General features: G+C 42.5%; 2 protein-coding genes across 2 annotated transcripts in view; both read right to left on the bottom strand.

The window, feature by feature from the left end:
• The window catches only part of LOC144720893 (contactin-associated protein-like 2), a 53107-nt gene extending 43054 nt beyond the window's left edge, over positions 1-10053 (bottom strand). The window contains exons 1-5 of the mRNA XM_078598027.1: positions 9915-10053; positions 8830-9094; positions 5576-5728; positions 3900-4059; positions 1933-2039 (exon numbers count right to left, since the gene is read on the bottom strand). Of these exons, the coding sequence (XP_078454153.1) occupies positions 1933-2039; positions 3900-4059; positions 5576-5728; positions 8830-9094; positions 9915-10016 (787 nt within the window). The 5' untranslated portion in view covers positions 10017-10053. The remainder of the gene's footprint in view (positions 1-1932; positions 2040-3899; positions 4060-5575; positions 5729-8829; positions 9095-9914) is intronic.
• A 3888-nt stretch (positions 10054-13941) lies between these two features.
• The window catches only part of LOC144721129 (contactin-associated protein-like 2), a 39434-nt gene continuing 29682 nt past the window's right edge, over positions 13942-23693 (bottom strand). The window contains exons 4-7 of the mRNA XM_078598525.1: positions 19348-19495; positions 16356-16559; positions 15014-15219; positions 13942-14049 (exon numbers count right to left, since the gene is read on the bottom strand). Of these exons, the coding sequence (XP_078454651.1) occupies positions 13942-14049; positions 15014-15219; positions 16356-16559; positions 19348-19495 (666 nt within the window). The remainder of the gene's footprint in view (positions 14050-15013; positions 15220-16355; positions 16560-19347; positions 19496-23693) is intronic.

Raw genomic sequence — 23693 nt, 5'->3', positions numbered from 1 at the left:
AAAACATATTTAAAAATATACTTTATCATTAGCAGTAACATTGTAGTATCGTACGCCAAAAAACAAAATTAACATTCATTGTTTTAGGCAGCAGTTCCGCATAAGCTAATTTGTGCAACAGTTACGCAATATTTTTTCCCGTAAAATATTATTGTCTATTATTTGTGCTTGGCGGCACTTTTGTACATTTAGACTGTCGGCATAAATATTTTGTCAGCCGCAGTTGAAACTCTGCCTTATTTAGCGCAGCCTTGCCCTTGAGGCAGCGATCCCCAGCTGTGTAGTTTTCACACTTCATCAACGGAGACACGGCCGGGTCTAATGCCGTTATCATTTTTGCCCCCCTTTTTACCAGCACCCTTAAGACCGTGAGTCCAGGCCTCGTATATCCTTTGTGAGAGCCTCGCAGTGGGGGGGGGGGGCGATGGCAACGATACCTCATAAGAGCCGAGATGTAATTCTACAACGTGAATTGAGGTCATAACCTGCTCAGACGTCAGAATTTTGTGCAAGATCAACCGGTGGGGGGTGGGGGTCACGTCTGCAGATTGGATACTTGTAACTCATCAGGAAGCTTTGCCAGAGTTTCTGTCAGGGGCCTCAATGTTGGCCACACAAAGTGATGAAAACATTATGACTGCACCCTACCATTCAACGCTTTGTACCCCTTGAGGTAGGTTGGGCTTTAATTTGCTTACGTGAACTGTGGACAACTATAAATAAAATAAATGTGTGCGACACACCAACAGTTGACAGCAAGACGTGTCTGCTCCAACTGTGGGAAAGACACACTACTCCGTTAATCAGCCATTTCCTTCCGGCAGATGAAGAGTTAATTTATTTAACAAATCGTTTGCTCTAGCGTTAATTTCCTGTGAAAACTGTATTTTCGTCCACATTGATTGTGTGTGTGGTGGGGGGGGTAGCATTATCGTGCTCCCAGTGTCCTGCACTGAGATTCAACACAGAAACGTGAGCAGTAATTTTCTCCAAATCAATGGCTTTCCTTAATCAAAAGCAGATGAGTTGAATGTTCCTGTGCCTTTATGTGCCTTGGCTTTTGTGAGCCTTTTACAGCAATAATGATTCAGAGCACGCGAGTGGGAAAAAAAAGATGTTGGTGTAATTTAATTAAAGCTGAGGAATAATAAATAAACTTGATATGCATGCCTATTATCATGTACACATTTTAGGTGAATATTAAAATTAACCTTCAAAAATAAGTGCCTACTTAAGAACCATGTTTAACAAAGGGTAATACAAAAATTAAAATGTTTTATTCATCATTCAAACTATAAACATAATATGGCTGATATTTAGAAAAAAATACGTGTTAGTTTTGCCCAGTGGCTGTTCTATATATGCAATAAACAGTTCATTGATATATGTTATGCAATTTGTAAACATATATACCAATCCCATAAAAATTATCCCATATGGCTTATTTTGAAAACCCTTACAGACATTTTACCACTGCTATATACGAAAAAAACCTGAAAGTAAACTTTGATTAATGAATTAAAACTTTTAACAACATTTGCTGACACCTCTAGATGCCTTACATGATGATTCTCATTAATAATTAATGTATCGTGACATTCCGGTGTTACCAATTAAATTGTAAAAGCGGGACAAAGATTAGAAATGTAAAGGAAAAACGTGCCCTTAGCATCGGACACTTTTTTTTCAATAGGGTTGAGAGGTGAACGATCAATCAGCAACGGGCCCTTCTTACCTGCGACAGGCAGGGCCCGCAGCTCGGCAACGCGATTGAACAGTGAGGCGGCGCTCAACCAATATGATGAGACCCACGAATAGAACGTGCGGCGCCGCTCATTAAACGTGGCACACGCCTGGAGCCCGCTCGCCCGGGGGGGTGCGAATTTGCAACGGCGAGAGACAAAGAGAGGAAAGCAAGGCTTTGCAGCTCACGTGTGTGGCAGGTGACGCCCGTGTAGCCCGTGCCCGCGCAGCTGCACGTGAAGCTGCGCCAGGTCTGCGAGCAGGTCCCGCCGTTCTCGCAGTGGCTCGGCAGACACCTGCAAACGAGACGCCAGCGGCCAAAAGAAAAGCGTTCAAACGTCAACCTCCGTTCGTCCGATCGTGGCACGTTTGGGCTACGTACGGTGAATAAAGAAGTTCAAAGTACACACGGCACGGGCAGCAGCGCGATTTCATTGCTACCGATTTCCTCCATGAAATGTGAAGTGTCACACTAGGTTGTTTTAGTGAGCCATTTATTTGGGCAAGACAGTTGAAACAATGGGGCAAGTTTCTTCAATTGCTCCCCCCCCTCCCACCCCGCCTATGTGCACCCTGCAATATAAATGGATTCGCCACAGCAAGTAGATCAGCAGGTGGCATGTGGTGGGGTAAAGTGTCGGTATTCACATCTCTTCGAATACGTCTAGCCTGTGTGCAAGCGAAGGCCAAATTTCCATATTGAGGTTCATAGAGCTCCGCCGAATAGAGGCCCTCTTCTGCCTGCAGTGAAGTGAGCAAGACATTAAAGAGCTGCGCCTTCAACGTTTATCTTCTCCTTTTGGATAATATGCAGTTAAAAACAGCGCACTTGCATGGCATACATATTGTTGGGTATTGAACTTTAGTATGTATTACTCTTATAGCTATATTGCATTTGTTTTTTGCATTTTAAACAACATTCCTGCAATGATATAAGCTTCATACAGCGCTGCGTACACGGACTTATTTAATATATATACTGTGCGTGTTCACACCTTGTGCACCTCTGTTGAACAATACGCGTAGATCAATTTTATTGCACGTCAATTGGATTTTAGTACCTGTTATATCAGCAGCAAGGCAGCTGGTCCGGGGCTGCCGTTAAGACGGTGCAAGACTGTCACCGCTCACCAGTGCCTACTGTAAGTAGCCATTATCCAATTAATGTTGTCATTCAGAGAGCAACGCCACTTTTTTGCTCGCAACCACACGTCCACAAAACAGACAGCTCCATTAATATGGCTTGGCACCGCCCGGAGCGACGTAGTTATTTTTGGTCCGATGGTTTTTTCCTATTTTAGATCTAGTTGTGGGATTTTCCAGCACTGTTGCTGGAACCGCTCACCCACCACGCTCATGCCTTCCAATTATATTCGAGCAGACAAACAGAAGGTGAGACCGGTGATGGGTTTATGGATTTACGTTGTCGTTTACAAAAAAAAGAACAGAGTTGCCCGTCTGCCGAAAGGTTATAAATATCTTCAGCAGACACAGGCTCAGCATAGTTCCTTACGATTCCCTTGGGCCTGTGTGGTTACAACAATCTACAGTGCCCCGTTCATAAAATCACGTAGCTCAAAGCCATGCTTTCTATTTTCTATAAAACTGCCAGCCTTTCGCATGCCACAGGAGGGAATGCGTCGATGGATTTCACTTGGGTGTTTGCAGTGGACCTCACCATGTACTCTGCACCAGCGGTATGTGATGACAAAATAACTCCCATTCCCTCGAACGTGAATTATGTTTTGCTGTTTGACCTGTTTCAGGTCGTCGTCGTCATAACTTTACACCCAGGGGTGGGCGCTGCTCGTTTCGCATAGGCTCTACAGTAAGCCGTGCCTAAGGTTTCCAGCTGTCATGGTTTTCCCAGAATCGTCTTTTTGAGGTCGCTGTCCTGGGAAATCTTGCCGGAACATTAAAAGTCCGAGTTTTTGCCAGTTGTGTAATAATACACCACTCACGACAACGTGTTTAAAAGTAGTAAATACATTTCCCCCCTATTCTGGGGATGCTCTTGTTATTCATACTCTTAGGGTTTTTTCGGTAAAGTCACGTAGGTAAAAAATAAATAATAATAAAATAAATAATAAACATTAATATGCTCTTCTTGTCAGTTTGTTGTACCTCAGAGGTGGCAACCCTTGCTGTTGCCTCACCTGTCCGTGAGGCCACACTGGTCGAGCATGAGGTTTGTGTAGTTTCCCAGGAGGCCTTGCTGCAGGAGGGAGAGGTCCACCAAGTGATCATCAATATTGATGAGCCTCATGCAGCCCAGGAATGGGGGAAGCGACCTGTTCGCATCTCTCTGAGGAAAGCCTTGGGAGAGACAACAAAATGGCATTCATTTTATTCAAATGACTCACATCGATATATTAAAATAACAAACTCAATATATTCTATTCATGTCTGATGATTTTTTTTGTCTTCTTTTTTTATTCATGTAAAGCTTTTTTGCTTAAGAAAAAATGTATTTCTCTTGAAAGTGCTTATTTTGGACACATTTAAGCAATATGAAAAGTAATGCATTGATAGTGCACAGCCAACCAATCCTTCCAACTTGCTTTAGTTGTTAACACGGTAAATAAAATACACAGCAATGAAGATACCACAAAGGCATTCCGACGTTATGTGTCTCGCTCCTCCATGCTTTAATTAAAAGCAAGCATTGCTCAGCACGGCTGCCTTAGACCCAGAAGTGCTATTGCACGGTGGCAGTGTGCAGCACCCTGCCACTCACACTGCGGTTGCTCAGAGCTGCCATGCGTTTTGAGTTCATGGCTTTTTTCAAAGACTTAATATTCATCCAGAGAGCAGCGCGTGAGTACGTTTGGACAGACTTCATAGCAGAGCTCTCACAGGTCCTATAAGTGTGTGTGTGTGTATCGGCCCAGGCTTCATTATCGTAATCATCCCTTCATATTTTGAACGCACTTAATATGCCGTTACATCTTGAAGCACGTGCGAGGTGTTTTAACAAATCAACCAAATGCCCACGCACATCTGAAAGTGCAATAACAATCAATTACTGTAAAAAAGAAACATGCATATAATGACCGTACTATATAACAAAATAAACATTCTCTTTTTCCTCGTAAAATGCACGTGAGCCATTGTTTATAGCTAATTAGATTTTTAAAAAAGTAAGCCTCGAGTCTGCACTTAAATTAATCTAACCTCGTCAATGTAGTAATATGGTCAGACCGTTCCGTAAATTCAGCGCCACAAGAGTAAAAACACACCACACAATGATAATGTTGATGCGAGGTACCTGAGGAACGTATTGCCTATAACTGGACCTTAATTCTAGATTTGAAGCTTTCGTGACTGCAAGGATTCAGTCTTAGTTTTTTTCGGTAAAGTCACGTAGGTAAAAAATTTAAATTAATAAAAGTCAAATAAAATAAAAAATCACGACGTTTCGGACGTTTGTGACGGTTCCACCTGAAGACGGAGGCTTGTGTTGCCTCCGAAACGTCGTGATTTTCATTTTATTTTTTATTTTATTTTACTTTTATTAATTTTAATTTTTAATTTTTACCTACGTGACTTTATCGAAAAAACCTAAGAATATATAACTGGACCTGACAGTGTATGCAGGAATAAGTGACTGCAACAAGGTAGACACATATGACGATCCCTTATCGTGAAAGGAACTTGAATGCAGTTGAATTATCCTTTGTTTGATCATTTTAACCAGGCGAAAGAAATATGAGACGCACGATACATTTTCTTCTTTTGCAAAGGCGGCCTGGCGCTACGCCGCAATAACCGGTGCCTTAAAAAATCACGACGGCGGGCCATGCAGGAGGAGTCGGAGACCTCCCGAGGTCACCACCTCCGAAGTAGTAGATGCTGCCGGTGGCGACGTGGAAGGGCAGCAGGGAGCGTACGGCCATGTCCTCGGCGCCGTCCACGACGAGGGAGAGCGTGCGCTCCCGCGCCTGCACACTCGCCGTGTGCCACTCGCCGTTGTTCAGCAGCACGCCTTGAGCGCGCGTGGGCACGGGCATGAAGGGGAAGGGGTTGGGGGGGGGTCAACGAAAGTGAAGGAAACACATATTTCTGAAGATATTTCCATAAAAGGGCACGGTGCCATATATATATTGGTGGCCACCACAGAGATGGAGCGATGAGATTAGCTCATGTGCAGGAAGGATTGTTTGGATTAAGAGACCCTGAGAGATGACGGATGGGTAGCAGAACGTTTCATTCAGCAGTGGATAGATCATGGCCATGAGTTTTTTTGTAATTGTATTCTACGTTTAAACTAAAGTATTGTACAGTGTGTATACATGGAATTCTGTGTGTTATGTACATGTGCATACCATATATAAACATCCGCCTTGTGTATGTTGCACCGCATACATCATCGTAATAAGGAGTATGAAAATTAAGTTACGACCCGAACGTGCTTCAACAGTCGACCTATTTCATAAAAAAAAAACATTTCTTTTGAACTTCACTTTAATTGAAAGACAATGTTTCACGCCCAGAGAATCACAGGGGGTAATTTAAACACGCGTCCTAATCAGTATCAACTTCTTCTATCCCGCTTTGAAAGCGGCACCACACGCGCATAAAAATAAAAAAGGTCTTTGTTAACCTAGTAGCACTTATTCATTTAAAGACGTACACGCGCTCTTAATAGTGATAATATATTTTATAGCCCATTTTATAACTATACATGAATATCGTTATGGCCAGCATACAGTATTTCAAACGAATGGAGGCTATGTGTCTGATTTTATATACAGGACACCATTATCAAATCACTTGATAACAATGTAGATGTTATTTTTTCTTTTGAGATAATGCAAAGCATCTGCATATATTTCTTTTTTAAACAACATTTGACGTTACTTTTGTTTGCTCAGCATTAGAAACACAATATCATCTTGATTGGGTGTTCACGTGTACAAATATGTGTACCGTATTGCCGTACATGTTCTGAATTGCACATTCCACATGGATGCAAATGCATTTTAATGTTGTGATAAAAGTCCATTTATGTATGTGCCTGGCGCAGCAACAATACCGCATCGCGTTTTTTTGCCCCTGAATGTGCAGCAGCGATATTATCTGCGCCGGTGATGTGGCCCTGTTTTGTGCTGATGTAGAATAACAAAGAGCTTTGTGTGTTCTTTCGCAACGAGGTTTCTAATGACATTACTTTAATTGACTGCCCTTAATCTGTAATCACGTGCGAGTCCACTGCCGCTCTGGAAATTAATCAATAAACAAAATTGACTTGCCCGACAAAATCTACTGCTTACTACTCTTTTTTTGAGTTGTTAATTGAACTCAAGGTAGCCACATATATACATTGGTGACACAAACAATCAGGCACCCTGGCTATTGATAAAACCATTATTTTGGGAGGTCGAAACTTTTGCAATTTTTATTTGTGGTGCTGTGATTGTATTTTGGAGACAGGGTATTTGCACGCAAATATAGTTTATGTGCATGTGGATATATGTGTGTGTGGGGAGGAGCTCGCAAACATCACTTGTTCAAACGGTCGGTACACGCCATACCAGGTGTCTTTTGTGTGGGGAGTGGTAGTGGATCGGTGAGCACAGTGCGCTATGAACCCGGCCACCTGAGTTCGAATGCCGGTAACAGCCAAAACCATTGGTTCTGGGCCTCCCCGAGGTTGACTTTGACTCAAATGAGTACCTGCTGTGGTGTGTAAACATCACCACAAGAGAGACAAAGGCAGCCAAGCCAGTGCTAGCCACCCACCCCCTCGTGTGCCGTACCCGCCTGAATGGGTGCTCGCGAAAAGCATTTGCCCCAGCAATCCGTATGGCTATCTGGGGGGTGGTCTTTATGTCTCATTGTGCAAGCACGTGTGGATGAGCAGCACAGCGTATGTACGTCCATCCACCCTGATGGGCCCAAGTGACCGCAACGAGGCCCCGTTCAATGATGGATCGATGTGGTATGCGTGCCATGCTGTGCGGCGCTCGCCGCATGCTGAGCCACGCTCTGGCGTCTCCTCCTCCGCAAACCACGACGGCGGGGGATTGCCTGATGGGTGACCACGCCGGCAAACAGCCACCATGGCGCAGCAAAATCGTACACAAGCCCCCCCCCACCCCTCTCCACCCCCACTAAACTCCCATCGCCACTTTTTTCCCCCAAAATCCCCCGCTGCTCAATGCTGCCGCTGCTGCAGTCCCTAACACCGCTCGTGCAAAGCGCACGACCCACGCAGTGCGCACGTCTGTGCGGCTGGTTTCACGGTAGTGAGAGCATAAATAATTTATCGGTGCTGCATTGAGGGCTGCTGGGTGGGTGGGTGGTGGTGGTGTGCTGGTGGTGGTGGGTGGAAGGTGAGCCAGCGGGGGTCTCCTGGGCCTCACGCACGAGCGGTTTTGCATTAGCCTTATAACAGAAAAGTGTTACACAGGAACCATGAGCACGCACTTAATGGGAACATGTGACTTAATGAGAAACCGCTTGCATCAACAACTAGAAGGTTGCCTTATTTCACTTGCATGTCCTTTTTTTACGTGACATCAAAATGAGCCGACTAAAAAGTTAAAACAAAAAACGCTAATGTACTCCTTAATCGGTATAAAATAAATATATCACAAATATTTGTCAGTGATAATAATTACATGAATATAATTGTTCTCACGATCGAGCATTACCTTCTCACTTTCAAGCATTCCATTGCGGTTCTAATTGTAGCTCTGATTTGTGGAGAAGGGTTCCTCAAGGGGGGCATTAGCGATGGGTGAGGAGTGCACCTGTGCAGGCCTTCTGGAGAGGGACTGGAATTTTATCAGCATCGCAGTGGAATCGTACACTACTTGTATCAGCAGTCGGGGCAATTTGCATATTGATACTAGGGCCATTCAAGAGTAAAGTTGGCTTGAACATTTTCCATTGCATATAATTGGCAACAACAACACAATTCCACTGAATAGAATGTTTTAAGAAACATATGGTTTTGACGGGCTCTCAATGTAACATGAAAATTATCCCGGTTTGCTGCTCTGCACCTCATAAACAAAGCTCTCTGCATAACGCTCCATCTACTCACTCGGACAGCTTTCACGGGCATCATGGACGGCTTACCAGAAGACAGATGGATGTCGCTGCTACCGGGGCGAATGAGAGCCAGGTTCAGTTTTCCTTCCCTCAAAGTGAGACGCAGCTCCCCCAGGCCCCGTGACAGGGCGGTGAGCAGGAGGAGGCCCGTGGGGTCCCACGTACGGAACTCCATCGCGACAGCCAGGGCGGCACGCCCCACACGGCCCGTCAGGGCGAGGTGGCCATCCGGCCCGGGGAAGGTGACAGGGATCGCGGGAATGCCGCGTGGACACCCAAACGTCACGTTGCCCTGGCGAGCGCCCCAGGACAAGGAGATACGTTGGTCAGCTAATTTAAATGTTTATTTTATTTTACATTAAATGTAGCTATCTCTGGCGTAAATGCTTGAAGAGAGAATTGTATCGATAGACTTAGGGGGTAGTCTTGCCCCGTATCGTCTAACATTACATGTATTGTGCAATTTATTACTTTTCGCAATGATTAAATGATCATGTACTGGCAACATAAAATAATAAGCAAAGAGGGAATTAGTACTGTGCAGTTAATATTTTCTGACTTGTAATTACCCAATTATTTCACTAACATGATGAAGGGGGATGCTGCCGTGGTGTCATGGTCAGCACTCTGGATTTGCATTCGTGAGGTCGCCGGTTCGATCTCCCAGCACGGAAGTTAAAACGATGGGCAAGTTTTATTAAGCGTCCCGCCTCTGTCCACCCAGCAGTCGAAATGGGTGCACCACAGCCAATGGGCAGGTCGCTTGTGGTGGGGTAAAGTGTGGAAAATCCCACCTCTTTTAAGATATCTGGCCAGGGTATGCAAAATATCCTCCAGAGTGGCTTTTTAGAACTCTCTAGAGTGGTGTGAGCTAGAAATTGCAGGGTTACATGCTTACTTTTACCTATTTTACATTATACATAAAGTTAATATATTTCCAAGGATAATTTTGGTCACACCAATTTTAAACATAATTACAGTCGTCAGTATACATGAGCAGAATATATTCCGAGGCATGCCTCACCACACTCTATCTCCTCCCCATCACCGAGCCCTTAATTTCCAGGACCGTTTTCATCTCCGTGTCCTTCCCGTAAAGCACCCCAACTCACAGACATGTGGATCTGAGGCTTGACCCGCTGGGCGAGGTCTGTCACATACTCTCCGCTGTAGTACACATTCTCCAGGCAACCCAGGAAGTTGGGCCGCCCCATACTTCCCGCCTTGCCTCCAAACGGGAGCCCACCAAACATGAGCTGAGAAAACACAAATACGAGAGAAACAGTAGTCATCACCATCATCAACCATGATCAAATCCACTGCTGGATGAAGGTCACCCCAAGCTGTCACCGTCTCTCATGGATTTGTAATGCAACAAATCATAAATCTGCTACACATCATCTCATTTCATTGCTCCATCTCCTTAGTAGGAGTGCTTTCGGGCGATTTCTCTTGTTTGGCTGTCACACTGTTGTTAGTCTCGACCACCAGACACCGTCCCTTCTAGCGACGTGTCCTTTCACAATCCCATTTATTTTCTTAAGAGTCAATGTGATATCTTTACCTTCAATTTTCTAATTGATATATTCCCACCCCACACCAGGCATAATCAGTGTTTGACCACCGTACTGTATCACGATGGTCAGGCTGATTCAGATATCTCTTGCTACTGATGTGAGACGAGGCCGGGAATCAAAATTATTTCAGTCAGAAAATTAAAATCCCATAAGCCACGGCTAACGTCAGCGGTGAGTGATATCTGAACTTTACATTACCGTACTGTAATTCATTCCATTAATTTTTCTTTCACTTATCATTTAATAAATCCACTTACTTTAACTGTCTTTTTACAAGCACGTCAAGTGACCACTTAAATATAATAGGGGGCATTTAATTTAGAATGAGGCTCAACAGGCTTCGTATTGAACTGTTGGGATTTTGTGAAGTCACCAAGGTCAGCTAGGTTTCCTGCAAACAACGAATAAATGCCAATTAAGCCACAAAAATTCAGTCAATAATAGCCTTGACCGACTGTCTGACCCCTACTCGGTTCCACTGACCAGTCCTGTGAAAGTTAAGGTCTTGTCCTTTCAACCTTTCACTGTGGCCACTTAACCTGGTGACATTTGCCAATGCCTTTCTATTCATGCAGTACTTGTAGATGCAATCTGGTTCCAGTGCTGAAGCAAACATTGTATTTTGTTTTTCAATAAACCATGAGATAAGATGTCAAACAAAAATAACGAGAATACTGTATAAGAAGTCTTCCAACAATGCCAAATTAACAGTGATAACGAAAAAAACTAGCTGATTACACCAGGTCTTATGCGATGAATGAACAGGATTGGACATTATTTATATAAATTACCTTGACATGTATTCCCATGGTGAAAATTTTAGTTGTATTTGAATCATTCACAAACTAATATATTGAAACAACAGTGTTACATTTTCACGTTATTCTTCTTTATTTTTAGTACACCCAGTTCAACTCCTGCCACGAGAGTTCAACAGTAGGAGTTCAACTCTGGAAATCGCCTGACGATGCTGAATGTAATAACTAGCGAAACGTCCTTCCTAATTGCAAGATGTTGTGAATCGCTTCTTCAGCACATCGGTGTGTGCTGAAGTAATAAACATAGTGGGTGTGTTCGTCAAGGCCGTAGCCATGGAGTCAACTTTGGGGGGGACCAAATCTTCCAAGGGGTCAGGGGGTGTCCCCCAGAAAAAAAATCTAAATTTGAAAACTCATTTCCTGCCATTTCCTGCCTAAAATATTTAAAAAAATCACTAACACATGGGATGGACTTTTTCTTTATTTTTTACAATAATGTCTAATAGTGTATTGTATTATATTGCCTCTGTTTTTTCGTCTTTACCTTATCTTGTTTCATTGTATCTAATGGCAGAGATGAGGGATTAATAAAGTACAACCATAACCACAATCATATAAACAGAAATCTATTTTATAGCAATATATTGGGGGGAGGGGGACATTTTGAGCATATTTGAATATTGGGGAGGATGTGTCCCCCCCAATATATATTATAATTACGGCCTTGGTGTTCGTTTCACCACGTTACAGCTCTTTATTCGGCTGTGTCGCGTGGAAGAGGGTGTACCATATGCGTTGGAATATTTCTCACGTGGCGATATGACCTAAAAAAAATCAACTGTGAATCGTAACGTTGATCACGAAAGCCTACGCGTTCAAACACGTGTGAGTGTCAGTCGCCGGGGGTAGTGGAGCCAGTAGACCCGAGTAGTGGAGGGCATCGCACGGCAGGGTGAGAAATTCGCAAAACGATCACATCCTTGGCACATAACCCACACAGCCACGGAGGCACCTCCAGCAGCACTGTGCCCAGCGCGATAAACCAATTACGCATCCTCTCAACCCAAACCAAATGTTCTTGCCAGCGTTTCTTTTCACAGTAATTTAGTATAATTACGTGACTTAAGTTACAATAAATTATCAACATAACCTCTGTGTGGCCGCGGAGACTTGAAAGCAAATCTGTTTCGGAGTAAAAAAAAAAGGTTGGCAGCAAAATGTTTTCAAACTAAACTAATAAGCATATAAAAATAATACAAAAAAAATTCCGTATGTGTGTAATATGATTATTTAATTGGTATAAGTCTGCAATGTGCTTGCATGTGGTGGTTAGTTGTAGAGTCTGAGCTAAGCAGGATATCAGTATCCTGCCTGAGGAGCTCAGTTCCATCTAATTATTATTCTTTATTGGTAATGTGGCAGAGCTGAACTATGACCCCAGTAAGGCAGCCTTTGAAATCCTAACTGGTGGAGTTACTATTGAACTCTCTTAGATTTTGACCACAGCATTAGTTTTCTGAAACAAAACAACTATCTGCTTTAATTAAGATTAACGGAAGTCCTTTGTAAGTTTGCAATTTATTTTAAACTACTTCAAAGCCATATGTTGGGCTTTTGTGCACTCGTCGATATATTGTGTGCACTAAGCTCGCCCTTCCAACAAGTTTTTTTTTTCAATTAGCCGTACCCTTATGTTGCGTTCAATAGCGGCGCTTTAATGATTTTCATTACTGGATGTGATTGCGTTAATGTAGAGCAGCAACAGACAGGGTTGAGGGCTGCAGCGGAGTTGTCTTCTCAAATCGTGCGCATGCCAAGCCTATTACAGGCCTTCCATGTACGAAGAGTGGTATCCTGATGGGAAACCAAATGTACTCATTCAATTAGCGTATAATTTCATATTGCTCAGTGGCGTCGCACGCATGTCTCCCCTGCACGGTGTTTCAGAAGCCTCGCAAGTCAACAGGGAGGGATGGTGGCGAGAGCACGTGTGAAGGAGAGTACATGACAGTGACAGGGGGAGTGGAGCAGAAGTTGTCAGGGAATGTGTTAGACAACACCCTTCTTGCTAACAGGCTCCTGTTAATCATGTAAAACTAAGAGAAGCAAAAGCATAAATCTCTGCAGGGACAACATTATGAATGATGTATTATATCGGCACGATCACATTTATGTAATTCCGGGATTTATTTAATAAATCCTCCATCATGGCAGATATGGGTTACACTCACACTTGAATGTGCTCAAATCCATCTTAATATTTACATCATGGGTTGGAAATAATTTAATGAACATTGAAATTATTTCTTGTAGCAGAAACTTACCAATACAAGTGTATTTCAGGAATATGTACATTAATTATGCAAACAATAATATATGATTTGTGTTCGATTCCTAAAAAAAACATGTATACGCAGCATATATAGGATAGTCTTCATTGTTAAACATTGTACTGTGAAATTTACTTTAAAGAAATTAGGAATATCAAGAAATTATACAAGTTACTTCTGTTATTGACTGGTCAAAATGACTGGCATGTTGTGGTTTTGGCACACATTTTATGAGGTCGGGGAAATGGTAAAGGAACATGATAATAAACACGATTATTGCATTTAAAACAAATTGTCTGTAATCATATTCAAAACAATTGCATGCAATAACGACATGTAATTCAATGCAAATGTAAACACAAGTACCCATTCATACACCCGTGCCCTCACTCACATGGACTAAGCCCAGATTTCACCCCGAATCTCACCCTGGTCTTCAATCAATAGCATCCGCGTGAAAGGACAAAATGAAAACTAGGACGAGTGATCGGCAAAGTCGTCTGCTTGTGTTACGGTTGAGTCGGACTGTGCGTCACCAGCTGAGCGGCTGCTGCCAATGTGGACCGACGAACATCGATATGTCTTTTCTCAGACACGGGGTCATGTCCCCTGCAAGAGGTGCCAATGTTACCGTATCAGTTGCCTTACATTAAATAAAAATGGCACGGCACCGTGCTTTCTGGGTATCAGCAGAATGCACGGAAAGGCACAATAGTCATTCAATTGGGTATATTTTATATGCATAAATGAGATTAGCTTTCTGAAGCAAATATAAAAAAAAATACAAATACACCATGCACACAAAAATGTTAATGCTTCAATACCCATAACTTTAAATGAGACCCGAATACTCATTAAAAAAAGCATGCAATGCTAAAAAATTATAGTCTGCCAAACATACAACCAAATGAAGTATTTGACATCAGCAAACACAAACTTTTGATTTTACTTTGCTTGCAAAAGCCCTTCATCCTATGTTGAATATACTTTTTTTCCTGTGTTTCTAAAATTACCAGCCTTTAACTCCATATAAGCCACAGGCATTTCACTTAGACTCGGAGTCAGTGTGCAGTGGTTCACTTTACAACAAGAATCGGGCAAATTCCTATCAGTAAAGGAGACGTGCTTATGTGGCTGCCTCAGGTGTAGCTTATTATTAAGTTACGGCTCATTTCCTTCCCTTGCAATGTATCTACAATGACTGTATCAATCTTAGAAGACGGCGTTAATAACATACAAATTAAATGATATATAATCTTCAATAAAAACATAAAAAAATGTATATATATAATCCTCTCAATTAAGAACAACAAATCATTCCATGACCAATTCAGTCACAGCCTCTATACAGCATCCAGGTTCAATGTGTTTTTTAAGTATCCGTTTAAAGAAAAATCAGCAATTGAAGAACACACATTTATCATCAATATGCAGCTTCTAATTTACCCTTTGTTAGGCATTAATCAGAATATTATTGACAAATGTGTGAATAATCCATCGGGTCGGTTCTCAGAGACATCCGCATTTTCGCGAAAGGCCAACGCACCTGGTAGTCGAGGTCGAGAGAATCATCATCTCCCTTCACGTGGAAGCGCTGTGTGTGGCGGTCCACCGTCAGGTTGCCATGGCGACCGCTGCGGACAAGCATCACGTCGTGCCAATGCTGGTCGTCGAGCAGGCTGCCAGCGCTTGCAGAAGTATGCACCACCTCGCCAGGGCCACCCCCACCAGCAGGTCCCGTCGGCTCCTGACCTGTTTCACACCACGACCGATGCCATCGCCACGGAAGAACGAACAGGAGATTGCTATTTATGATTATCTGTGGCTCAGCACTCAATAGTTCTCAGTGTGTATGGACTGATATCTAAAAGCGGGTCCTCAACCTTTCTGATGGCGGGCGAGAAGTCTCAAGCCTCTACTTGAAATACAGCTTCAGAACTTAAGAGCAGCATCAGAAAACAGTGACCCCTCGTTGAGGGAGGCTTTGACAGGAGGCCTTGTTTGATGGATTAGAGGGCACGTAGTGGATAGTAGGGTCAGGTAATGGGGAAGGTAAGAATTTGATGGCACAAATTCAGCCAGAAAAAAGTTATGGTGATGATTTGTTTTAAGGCATGTGCAAGTGAAAGAATACGAAACAATTCGCTGCACACTACAGAGGCCATCATCTTAGACCTCCCGGCACCAGTCTTCACCTTATCCATTACTTCCTCCTCCATCACATATAATTGGCAGGTGAACAGGGAATTCTTTGGAGGTGCTAACAAGTTGATGTGGGTGTCCCCTTCAGTATCAGGAATATTGTTCTCAGATATGTAAAATTATGAGAGAGTGCGAGTCTGTAGGTGTTATTGAGGATTATTTTAAGCTTTCCTGACTCCTCACATCATCTTGAATGCAATAAATGCAGACGGTGTGAAGGGGGAGGTAAGGGTAGCAGTTTAACTAAGGCAACTCCAAAATATATCTTGGGGCTCTTCAATTAAAATGTTGTGAGGGGCACCTTGGTGGACTATTGCTTGAGTGAGACTTTCAATTTCAGTTCTTATTTTTTTGTAATAAACTGAACAAAAAACAATAATTCTATGACTTCTGAATGCATTAGAGCACTGTTCAACATCAAGAACTGAGGATTCTACGCGTCTAACATATTTAAAAAAACTAACAGTTGCTCAGCATAGGCTCAAAGACCCAAAGTGCCAAGTGACCAGGAACAAGCAACAACAAGCATTAATCCACATCGACCCTACAAGTTTCAAATGAGTCCATCCGATTAGTAATGGTGCCAATTTCGAGGAAGCCTCAGCCTTAGGCCATCCTGATTTGGTGTGGATGGGGTTGGGAACGAATCGGGGGGGGGGCTAGGCGATTAGGATCGGAGACTCCACCAAGGCTGATGAGCAGGTGCAGACATCCACGTTGGAGCTCCAGGGTGAGGGTGTCTCCCCGCTGGCCCTCCCCGTGCAGCAGCACACCCTCGCCGAGCGCAGAGCGGAACCGCAGCGACACCACGTCCTTGCGCGTCCGCCGCGTTTTTTGCTCGAAGCGGTACGCCAGTAGGCTCCGCCCGTCGAAGAACACGGCCTCCGACTCTGGGCACGGTGGTCGGTGGTGTGGCAATACCGGCAGAGGCGTCAAGGCCACTTCCTCACGATTGACGCGACCAAAAGTGTCGGTCTCGCCGGTACCGTAATTCAAAATAATGGCACTCGGAAAAATCCTGACACGCACTTTGCACAATGATTGCACGTCGATATCGGGGCAGGAATGCGCCAGAGTGTGGCCTTTCATGAATAGCCTGTGCCACCATTAAACAGCAAATGCGCTATCGTGCATGAAGCCCTTAAACCATAACCTCTAACCCAGTCGGAAATGTTCAATGATTTATCAGTGGGCCAGTATTTTGTGTTAATGGGCAGATATGTCTAGTTTTCACTTAGTATATTTAAATTTTAACTTTTTTGAGATTCAGCATACATTTGAAAATTTTTAAAATGATGTTATACTGCACACTGAATATCAGAATATATGTTTTCCTTCTAAATGTGATATGTTGGTTACAATAATAATTTGCTTAAATGGCAATTTGGATTTATAGAGCATATAAATGCAATTGAATGAAGACACTCTAAAATAACTTGTGCGTGCAATAAAACTCACTGTTAAATTTAAATGTGCTATGGCCATGAATGCGATTATATTTTGATGGAGATATTGGAAGTAATTATATACTCGTAGAGGTGTAGGGGAAATCAGGGAAGTGACCCATAATATAATGTAATTATTTGGTTATTTCAGCTTAAGAGTTAGTTTATTTTGTAAGGCAATTTGTCTATTGTATTTGAAATGGATTACCAGTTTACACAACCTCTACTTAACGTGTCATTTTCAGAATGACGTGGTAACCTACATTGCTTTATCCAACATTACCGCTCTTCAAACAGCCTGATGAAAATGAAGTAATGCAATACAATAAGAGTACATTAGGCTAAATATTGCAAAACAGATACAAGTATGTAAATGACAACATGATTATAAGTGGTGACAAGCCTGCTCAGTTATGACTACCAACTGGAGCAGAAAAATAATGACATGTCAACATAACAGTTTTATGTACGTCTTATTCGTAATATACAAAATCAAAGCTGATGTTGCAATATATTACAGCGATTGTATTCATAAATAGGGCGCAATAAAAATTAAACAGTTGATTTGTGTTGCAGTTTTGTACAATTACCTTTAAAAGGATTTCAATACTTAAAAAATAGTTTCTCCCCTCAGCAGTGTAGCTGCAGAAAGTGGCGAGTGTACACATTTGCAGCAATGGGCTTCTGGTGCTGTGCCTTGCACTCTCGAGAAAAATGTTCACATTACAATGAGACACTATGCCACTGTTCTGCATTTCTCCGGGAAGCTGTAATTCACAGGAACTTACTCGAGAGAAAATAGGCAATAGTGGAGCACTTAGAGACTTGGCCCATCATTTTAGAATATCTCAGCAGGTTTTGAAGACAGTTATTAGACTCTAAACAATCATGGAACGGGAAGACAGTGTGCCGAGCAGAGACACATTTCAAGAACACTTTGGCCGAGATCCCTGCATCTGTAAATGTAAAAAAATCATCATCGTACTCCAACAGTAATGATTAACTATTATATTAACACAGAACATCAATAAACTCATAATCAATTCAACAGCACCTTAATAGCACCTGAAGTGCAGCAACTACATTCAGGCAATATAATCTGAAATATGCGTGCCCCTTGCGTGATTTTAGTTTGCAATAATTATTCAGATACAGTGTTGAGCAAAGCCTACATAAAGTAGGAAACAAATTTATCCCTCTGGCAGGTAAGCCCTAAAAAGGAGACATTGCAATCACACGAGGTAATGGGTTTCAGTCCTAGTTTCAGACGCTAACAGCCCACAATTCCGTGACTTCCAATCTGCTTTATTCATATGCAAAACAGGCGTCCCTTTATGTGTAAACAAGGTGGGTGCACTGCTTATGTCTGTGCACTGGCATATATGTAAATGAGGGAGATGACAGTGGTCCCTGAGGCCTCCGGTGAGGATCACTGATCCAATTAAGAAGCTTCTCATCCTTATTGGCTCGTTGGGCTGCCCTGGGCGCAGAAAACAATTGCACGGACAAGACTCACGATCAAACTGATATAAATCAATAGGAACTGATTTAGCTTGGAAAATTTGACGTAATTTTGCGAGGCACGTTTGTTGAAACAGCCCTGTTCGAATTTTTTTTGTGCAACTGAAGCCTGTGAGTGTGATTTTTTGCATTACAAAAACCATTCCCACCGCTGCGCCCCACCTCCACCTGCCGCTTGTAGCTCCCAACCACTACTCCATCTGCCATTTACCACCCCATACCTGGCCTCGCATCCCTACTCTCCCTGCCCTGCAGAAAAATAATAACTGAAATCCCATGATATTGTTGGCATTGACTGTAGTTTAAATGCCAATGCGAACATAGCGGCGTGAGAGAGAGAGACAGCTAAATAGAGGTACAGTAGCGGTGCTGCCCAGTGATTTGTTGCTTATGGGTGGTGGAAGAATCTCCACTTCAGGGAGTTCTAAGATTCCCCCCTGGAGGGTATTTAACCTCCTCTTCCACCCACATTTTACCCCACCACACGTAACCTAACGACCATCCGACTGTGGTGTTACCCATTATATTGCTGGGTGGACAAAAGCAGTGGCGCTGTGGGGGAGAGAGAGATTCAATTACCACTCCGGGAGATCAAACCGGGCAACCTCTGAATTGCAAGTCGAGTGTGCCAACCATTACACCGCGGCGGCGGCAAATGGACCAAAACAAAATTGAAAAAGAGAGCGTCATGAAGAGACTGAGCGTAACCCACTGTAGGCACAGCCATAGACCTCCACGCGCAGGCCCACCCAGCGGGAAGCGTTCCAGTCCAGGGGAACAAAGCGAAGGTAGCGTGCGACGATCGGGTGCTGGAGCTCGTGGCGAACCACTTCGTCAGAGTTCTCATTGCCTGGAAACACCTGGGGAGCGTCAACACACACAGCACAGCGGCACTGAGGATTCAGCACGATTTGCAAAATGTCTCTCGATTAAATTTCGATGTAAATCTTTCGTGACTGCAGGGATTCATATTCTTGGTTCTTTCGGTAAAGTCACGTAGAAGGGAAATAAGAAAATAAGAAAAATAAAACAATAAAATTCTCACGACGTTTCGATTGCAACACAAGCAATCATCATCAGGTGTGAAAAACAAGCAATCGTCATCAGGTGTGAAAAACTTGTGTTGCAATCGAAACGTCGTGAGAATTGTATGTTTTATTTTTATTATTTTATGATTTCCCTTCTACGTGACTTTACCGAAAGAACCAAGAATATGTCTCGTTTATTAAGGGCTCAAGCTTGCGTATGGCGAGCTTGAGCCCTGTTTGCACCTGGTCAATGGAAATAATGTATTACAAAATAATGTATTCAATAATGCATTTAAAACAACCATCTCATTGCTCATAGGAAAGGATGGAAGTTTAATGCGATGAGGATAACCATGAGTCACTTTTATGTAATTCATTTATAAGCGTGTTTATTTACTACTATAATGAGCCAAGAATGTCTGCGAGTCACGCACGTGACGTCACTCCACATCGACCAGCCCCCCTCATTAATAATCATGAGCCGTTGACGTCACTCCAAATCGAGCAGCCCCCCTCATTAATATTCATGCACAGGTGAGGTCCTCCAAATGGACACCCCCCCCCGCCATTAATAATAATTAGCGGGTGACGTCACTCCACATGGGGGGGGGGCGAGGCGCCTCCTCCCCCCTCATCGGCGTCAACTTACAACCCTCACTACAAAGGCAGAACCCCACGTCACGTGATCTCCGTAGCGCTGTTGAGACATTGAAGTAAAAAGGACGTCATGATGAACAAGGGATTATAACCTTAAAATTAAATAAGTCTGTGTCACCGTGGCCTTACAAATTCCACACGCATTGATCCAATGAATATCACGCCGCAGTCTGATTTTCACTTGCACGTTTCAGATTTACTGCAATACACCCGTCCTTGGACGAGCCAAAAGCTATTTGGGAACAAGTCAACAACGAAGGATGTTAGAGTTGATCTAAATAAATTATCCAGTAGACAGTCTCTTGTGCTCATAATATGTACTGTGTAATTCTTCTTAATTAAATGTCCACCACTAATGTTGATGAGCACAAACACCGATACTATTTTCACATGGCTGGTCGTGACACAAACCATTATTTTAATAGCAGGGCAACATTTCTATTTTCTCATCACCCTCTAGCCTTTTAATCATATTTAACACATTTGGGAACAAGTCAATTTGTCCTCAGCAGTGCAGTGGTGTCTCTGCTGTTTTCATGGATACCCAAAATTGAATTTCTATCACGTCTGTTGCAGTTTGGCACTCCCATGTATTCTGCTGTGTTTGTGTGACATAGTAGTCAAATTAACTGCATTGAGTATGCAGATGTGGATCAATATGGGTAAATTAACAATAATGAAAAGTGTAATTTCTTAAAATTTTAATGTTTGACACCTGTATGATTTGTATTGGCTGTATTGTTATTTTTTTGTAATACGCAATGTTGTATTTTGATTTAATGAGAAATGGATGTTTCCATATGGCCTGAGAGTGAGTTTTCGAGCATAGCCTGAAGTGTCAATCGTTAAATAATTATCATTGGGTTGGGAACCAGCTATGGGGATTGACATTCTTGAGAGTGGCCTTGCTTTTCTCAGCAAACTTTTTCTTTTCATTCAATACAATCCGCTAGATCATCTGGACCACATTAGCTATTTCTACCATTATAATATACCCTCCCAGAAGTTTTAATTACATCACGGATATGTGTTTCATAGATTCGACACAGGCAAGATCCCAACTCACTCGCTTACAAATAATATGGATGCCCTCAAAAATTTTCCAGAACAAAGGCTGACCAGTGAACTGTGCTCACAGAGACTGAAATTTCACTATCACCATTCTATCATACCACTAAAGTTTGAGCATGATAATTATTCAAAAAGAACATTTATGTCAACCATTTTTATTTGCCTTCCAGTTACATGACTGAGTCACCAATCTTTATGACCCAGATTCATGGTTATGACCTAAACAGTGAGCCTAGAGAACTGCACGTTCGTGATTAATAATGTGCAGCCATCTGCCCATCCACTGCTGGATAAAGTCCTCCTTGCACATTGTCTGTAATTTGGTTTGCTTTGACCATAGTTCACTCTGACGTTCTGTCCAGATTGGTGAAGGGTGCAGCCAGGACCAGTTTCAGATATCAGCTGCTGCCGATGATAGCCATAGCTGGGAATTCAACTCGGTTTGCTGGGTTCATAGCACAGTGCATGGATCACTGCGCCACTGCTCTGCCACACATCGAAAAGTCTGCAGCGATGTAGCAGTCTCATAGTAGAATACATTTTCTGTGGTAGCTTGTCAATATGTTTTTTTAAAGCTTCCCCACAACCAATCATTGTTCATGAATCAAAATACTAAACAACTTTAATCTCCAAGACTTCTGCAAGCAAAAATAATACGCTTTTTTGCTGTTACTCAAAACCATGCATAGCAAAAAGCACTTCGATTAAAGTTGGTTATTGATAGAAGTTATGGAATAATGAATTACATATATAGGTGGAGTGGTTTTGCAGTACAGTAGTTACTACTTTGGAACCTGAACCTGGTGATCCGAATTTGATTCCAGGCCATGGATAAATGAGTGGTGAGTGGCGAGTGCGACTAATTCTGGGACCACTCATTAATAATCCACACCGACCATGATTAATATTATATCATAATATTTAAATATATAATACATCATTAGTGGGGCAAATGTCTAACAAATTTTAAGAAGTACCTGCCTCTGACTGCCGGTGATCATCACACTGTGAAACTACGAAAGCAATAAGCGTTGTATTCTTAGGTCTCTGTAAGTAGAATCATCACAGTATGTTGTTCATCATTTGCTACCTGGCTTTCTTTTTTCGGTCGCTATGAAATTTCATTGGGCTCCTACCTTACCATGCCCCCCCCCGGCCTCACCAGGTGAGTGGTTACACCACCACACCCATCGATTGACCTCCGCCGGTGACAACCAGTGAGGGTGGAAGAAGCAAAAAAGAAAGATCGAACCGGGATAAAACAAAGAGAGAGCAAGCACACACGATGATGGCTTGATGGAGACATGAGTGACAGGCTGTCTGTAAAGGTAATGAAAGAGGGAATGTGTGAGCACTACTGTGCCACTGCAGTATCCTTGCAACACAAGAAAGAAAATCCTTGATTTTTTATTTATAATCATCCCTTGGTCGGACAGTTTTTTGTTGTTGCCTGGAACAACGGAGTGAAATATATTTCATGATCTATGAAGCAGCACAATTTAAAATTCAGCAACACACACACTTTAGGGTCAACCCTTTGCATTGTGAATATATATGCGCTGCTTTTGTGGATTTCTTTGTCGATGTTAATTGCCTATGTGAAATTATTTTTTCTTTTGATTTGAAGCTTTCGTGACTGCAGGAATCCATACTCTTTGGTTCTTTCGGTAAATTCACGTAGGTAGAAAATAAAATAAATCACAACGTTTCGATCGCAACACAAGTGGTCGTCCTCAGGTGGAAAAAATAAAAATATAATCCAGCAGTAGAACTGGTGAACGGGTCTGAACGGTTCAGCAGTTCCACTGCTGAATTATATTTTTTCCGCCTGAGGACGACCGCTTGTGTTGCGATCAAAACGTCGTGATTTATTTTATTTTATACCTACGTGACTTTACCAAAATAACCAAAGAGTATGTTTTGTTTACTGTAATTTGTTATTACCTGCAATAATCTTTTTTTGCACGTGTTTTCTCCGTGACATCTTTTTTGAGTCACGATTTCTCACGTGAATGTAAATAATCATACTGCAAACTTGATTTTAAGCTTTCGTGACTGCAGGAATTACTCTTTGGTTCTTTCGGTAAAGTCACGTAGAAAGAAAAGAAAATAATTAAATATTTTTCTTACACCGCCTAAATACAATTAATATTTGTTTAAAGTAATTACTATCGATTCAGTGGTAGATAACAAGTTGTCCACCAGGATAATGCCTGAAAGGGCTTTCATTATGACCTTTTAATTATGATTATCATTCACTATAATCTAACCACTTTTGGATGAAGGCCTACCCAAGCCATCA

Source organism: Lampetra planeri, chromosome 10 (genome assembly GCF_965212315.1).
Source record: "Lampetra planeri chromosome 10, kcLamPlan1.2.h2, whole genome shotgun sequence".
Classification (NCBI taxonomy): Eukaryota; Metazoa; Chordata; class Hyperoartia; order Petromyzontiformes; family Petromyzontidae; genus Lampetra; species Lampetra planeri.
The sequence above is the reverse complement of the archived record's forward strand: the minus strand, read 5'-3'. Positions and strand labels throughout refer to the sequence as shown.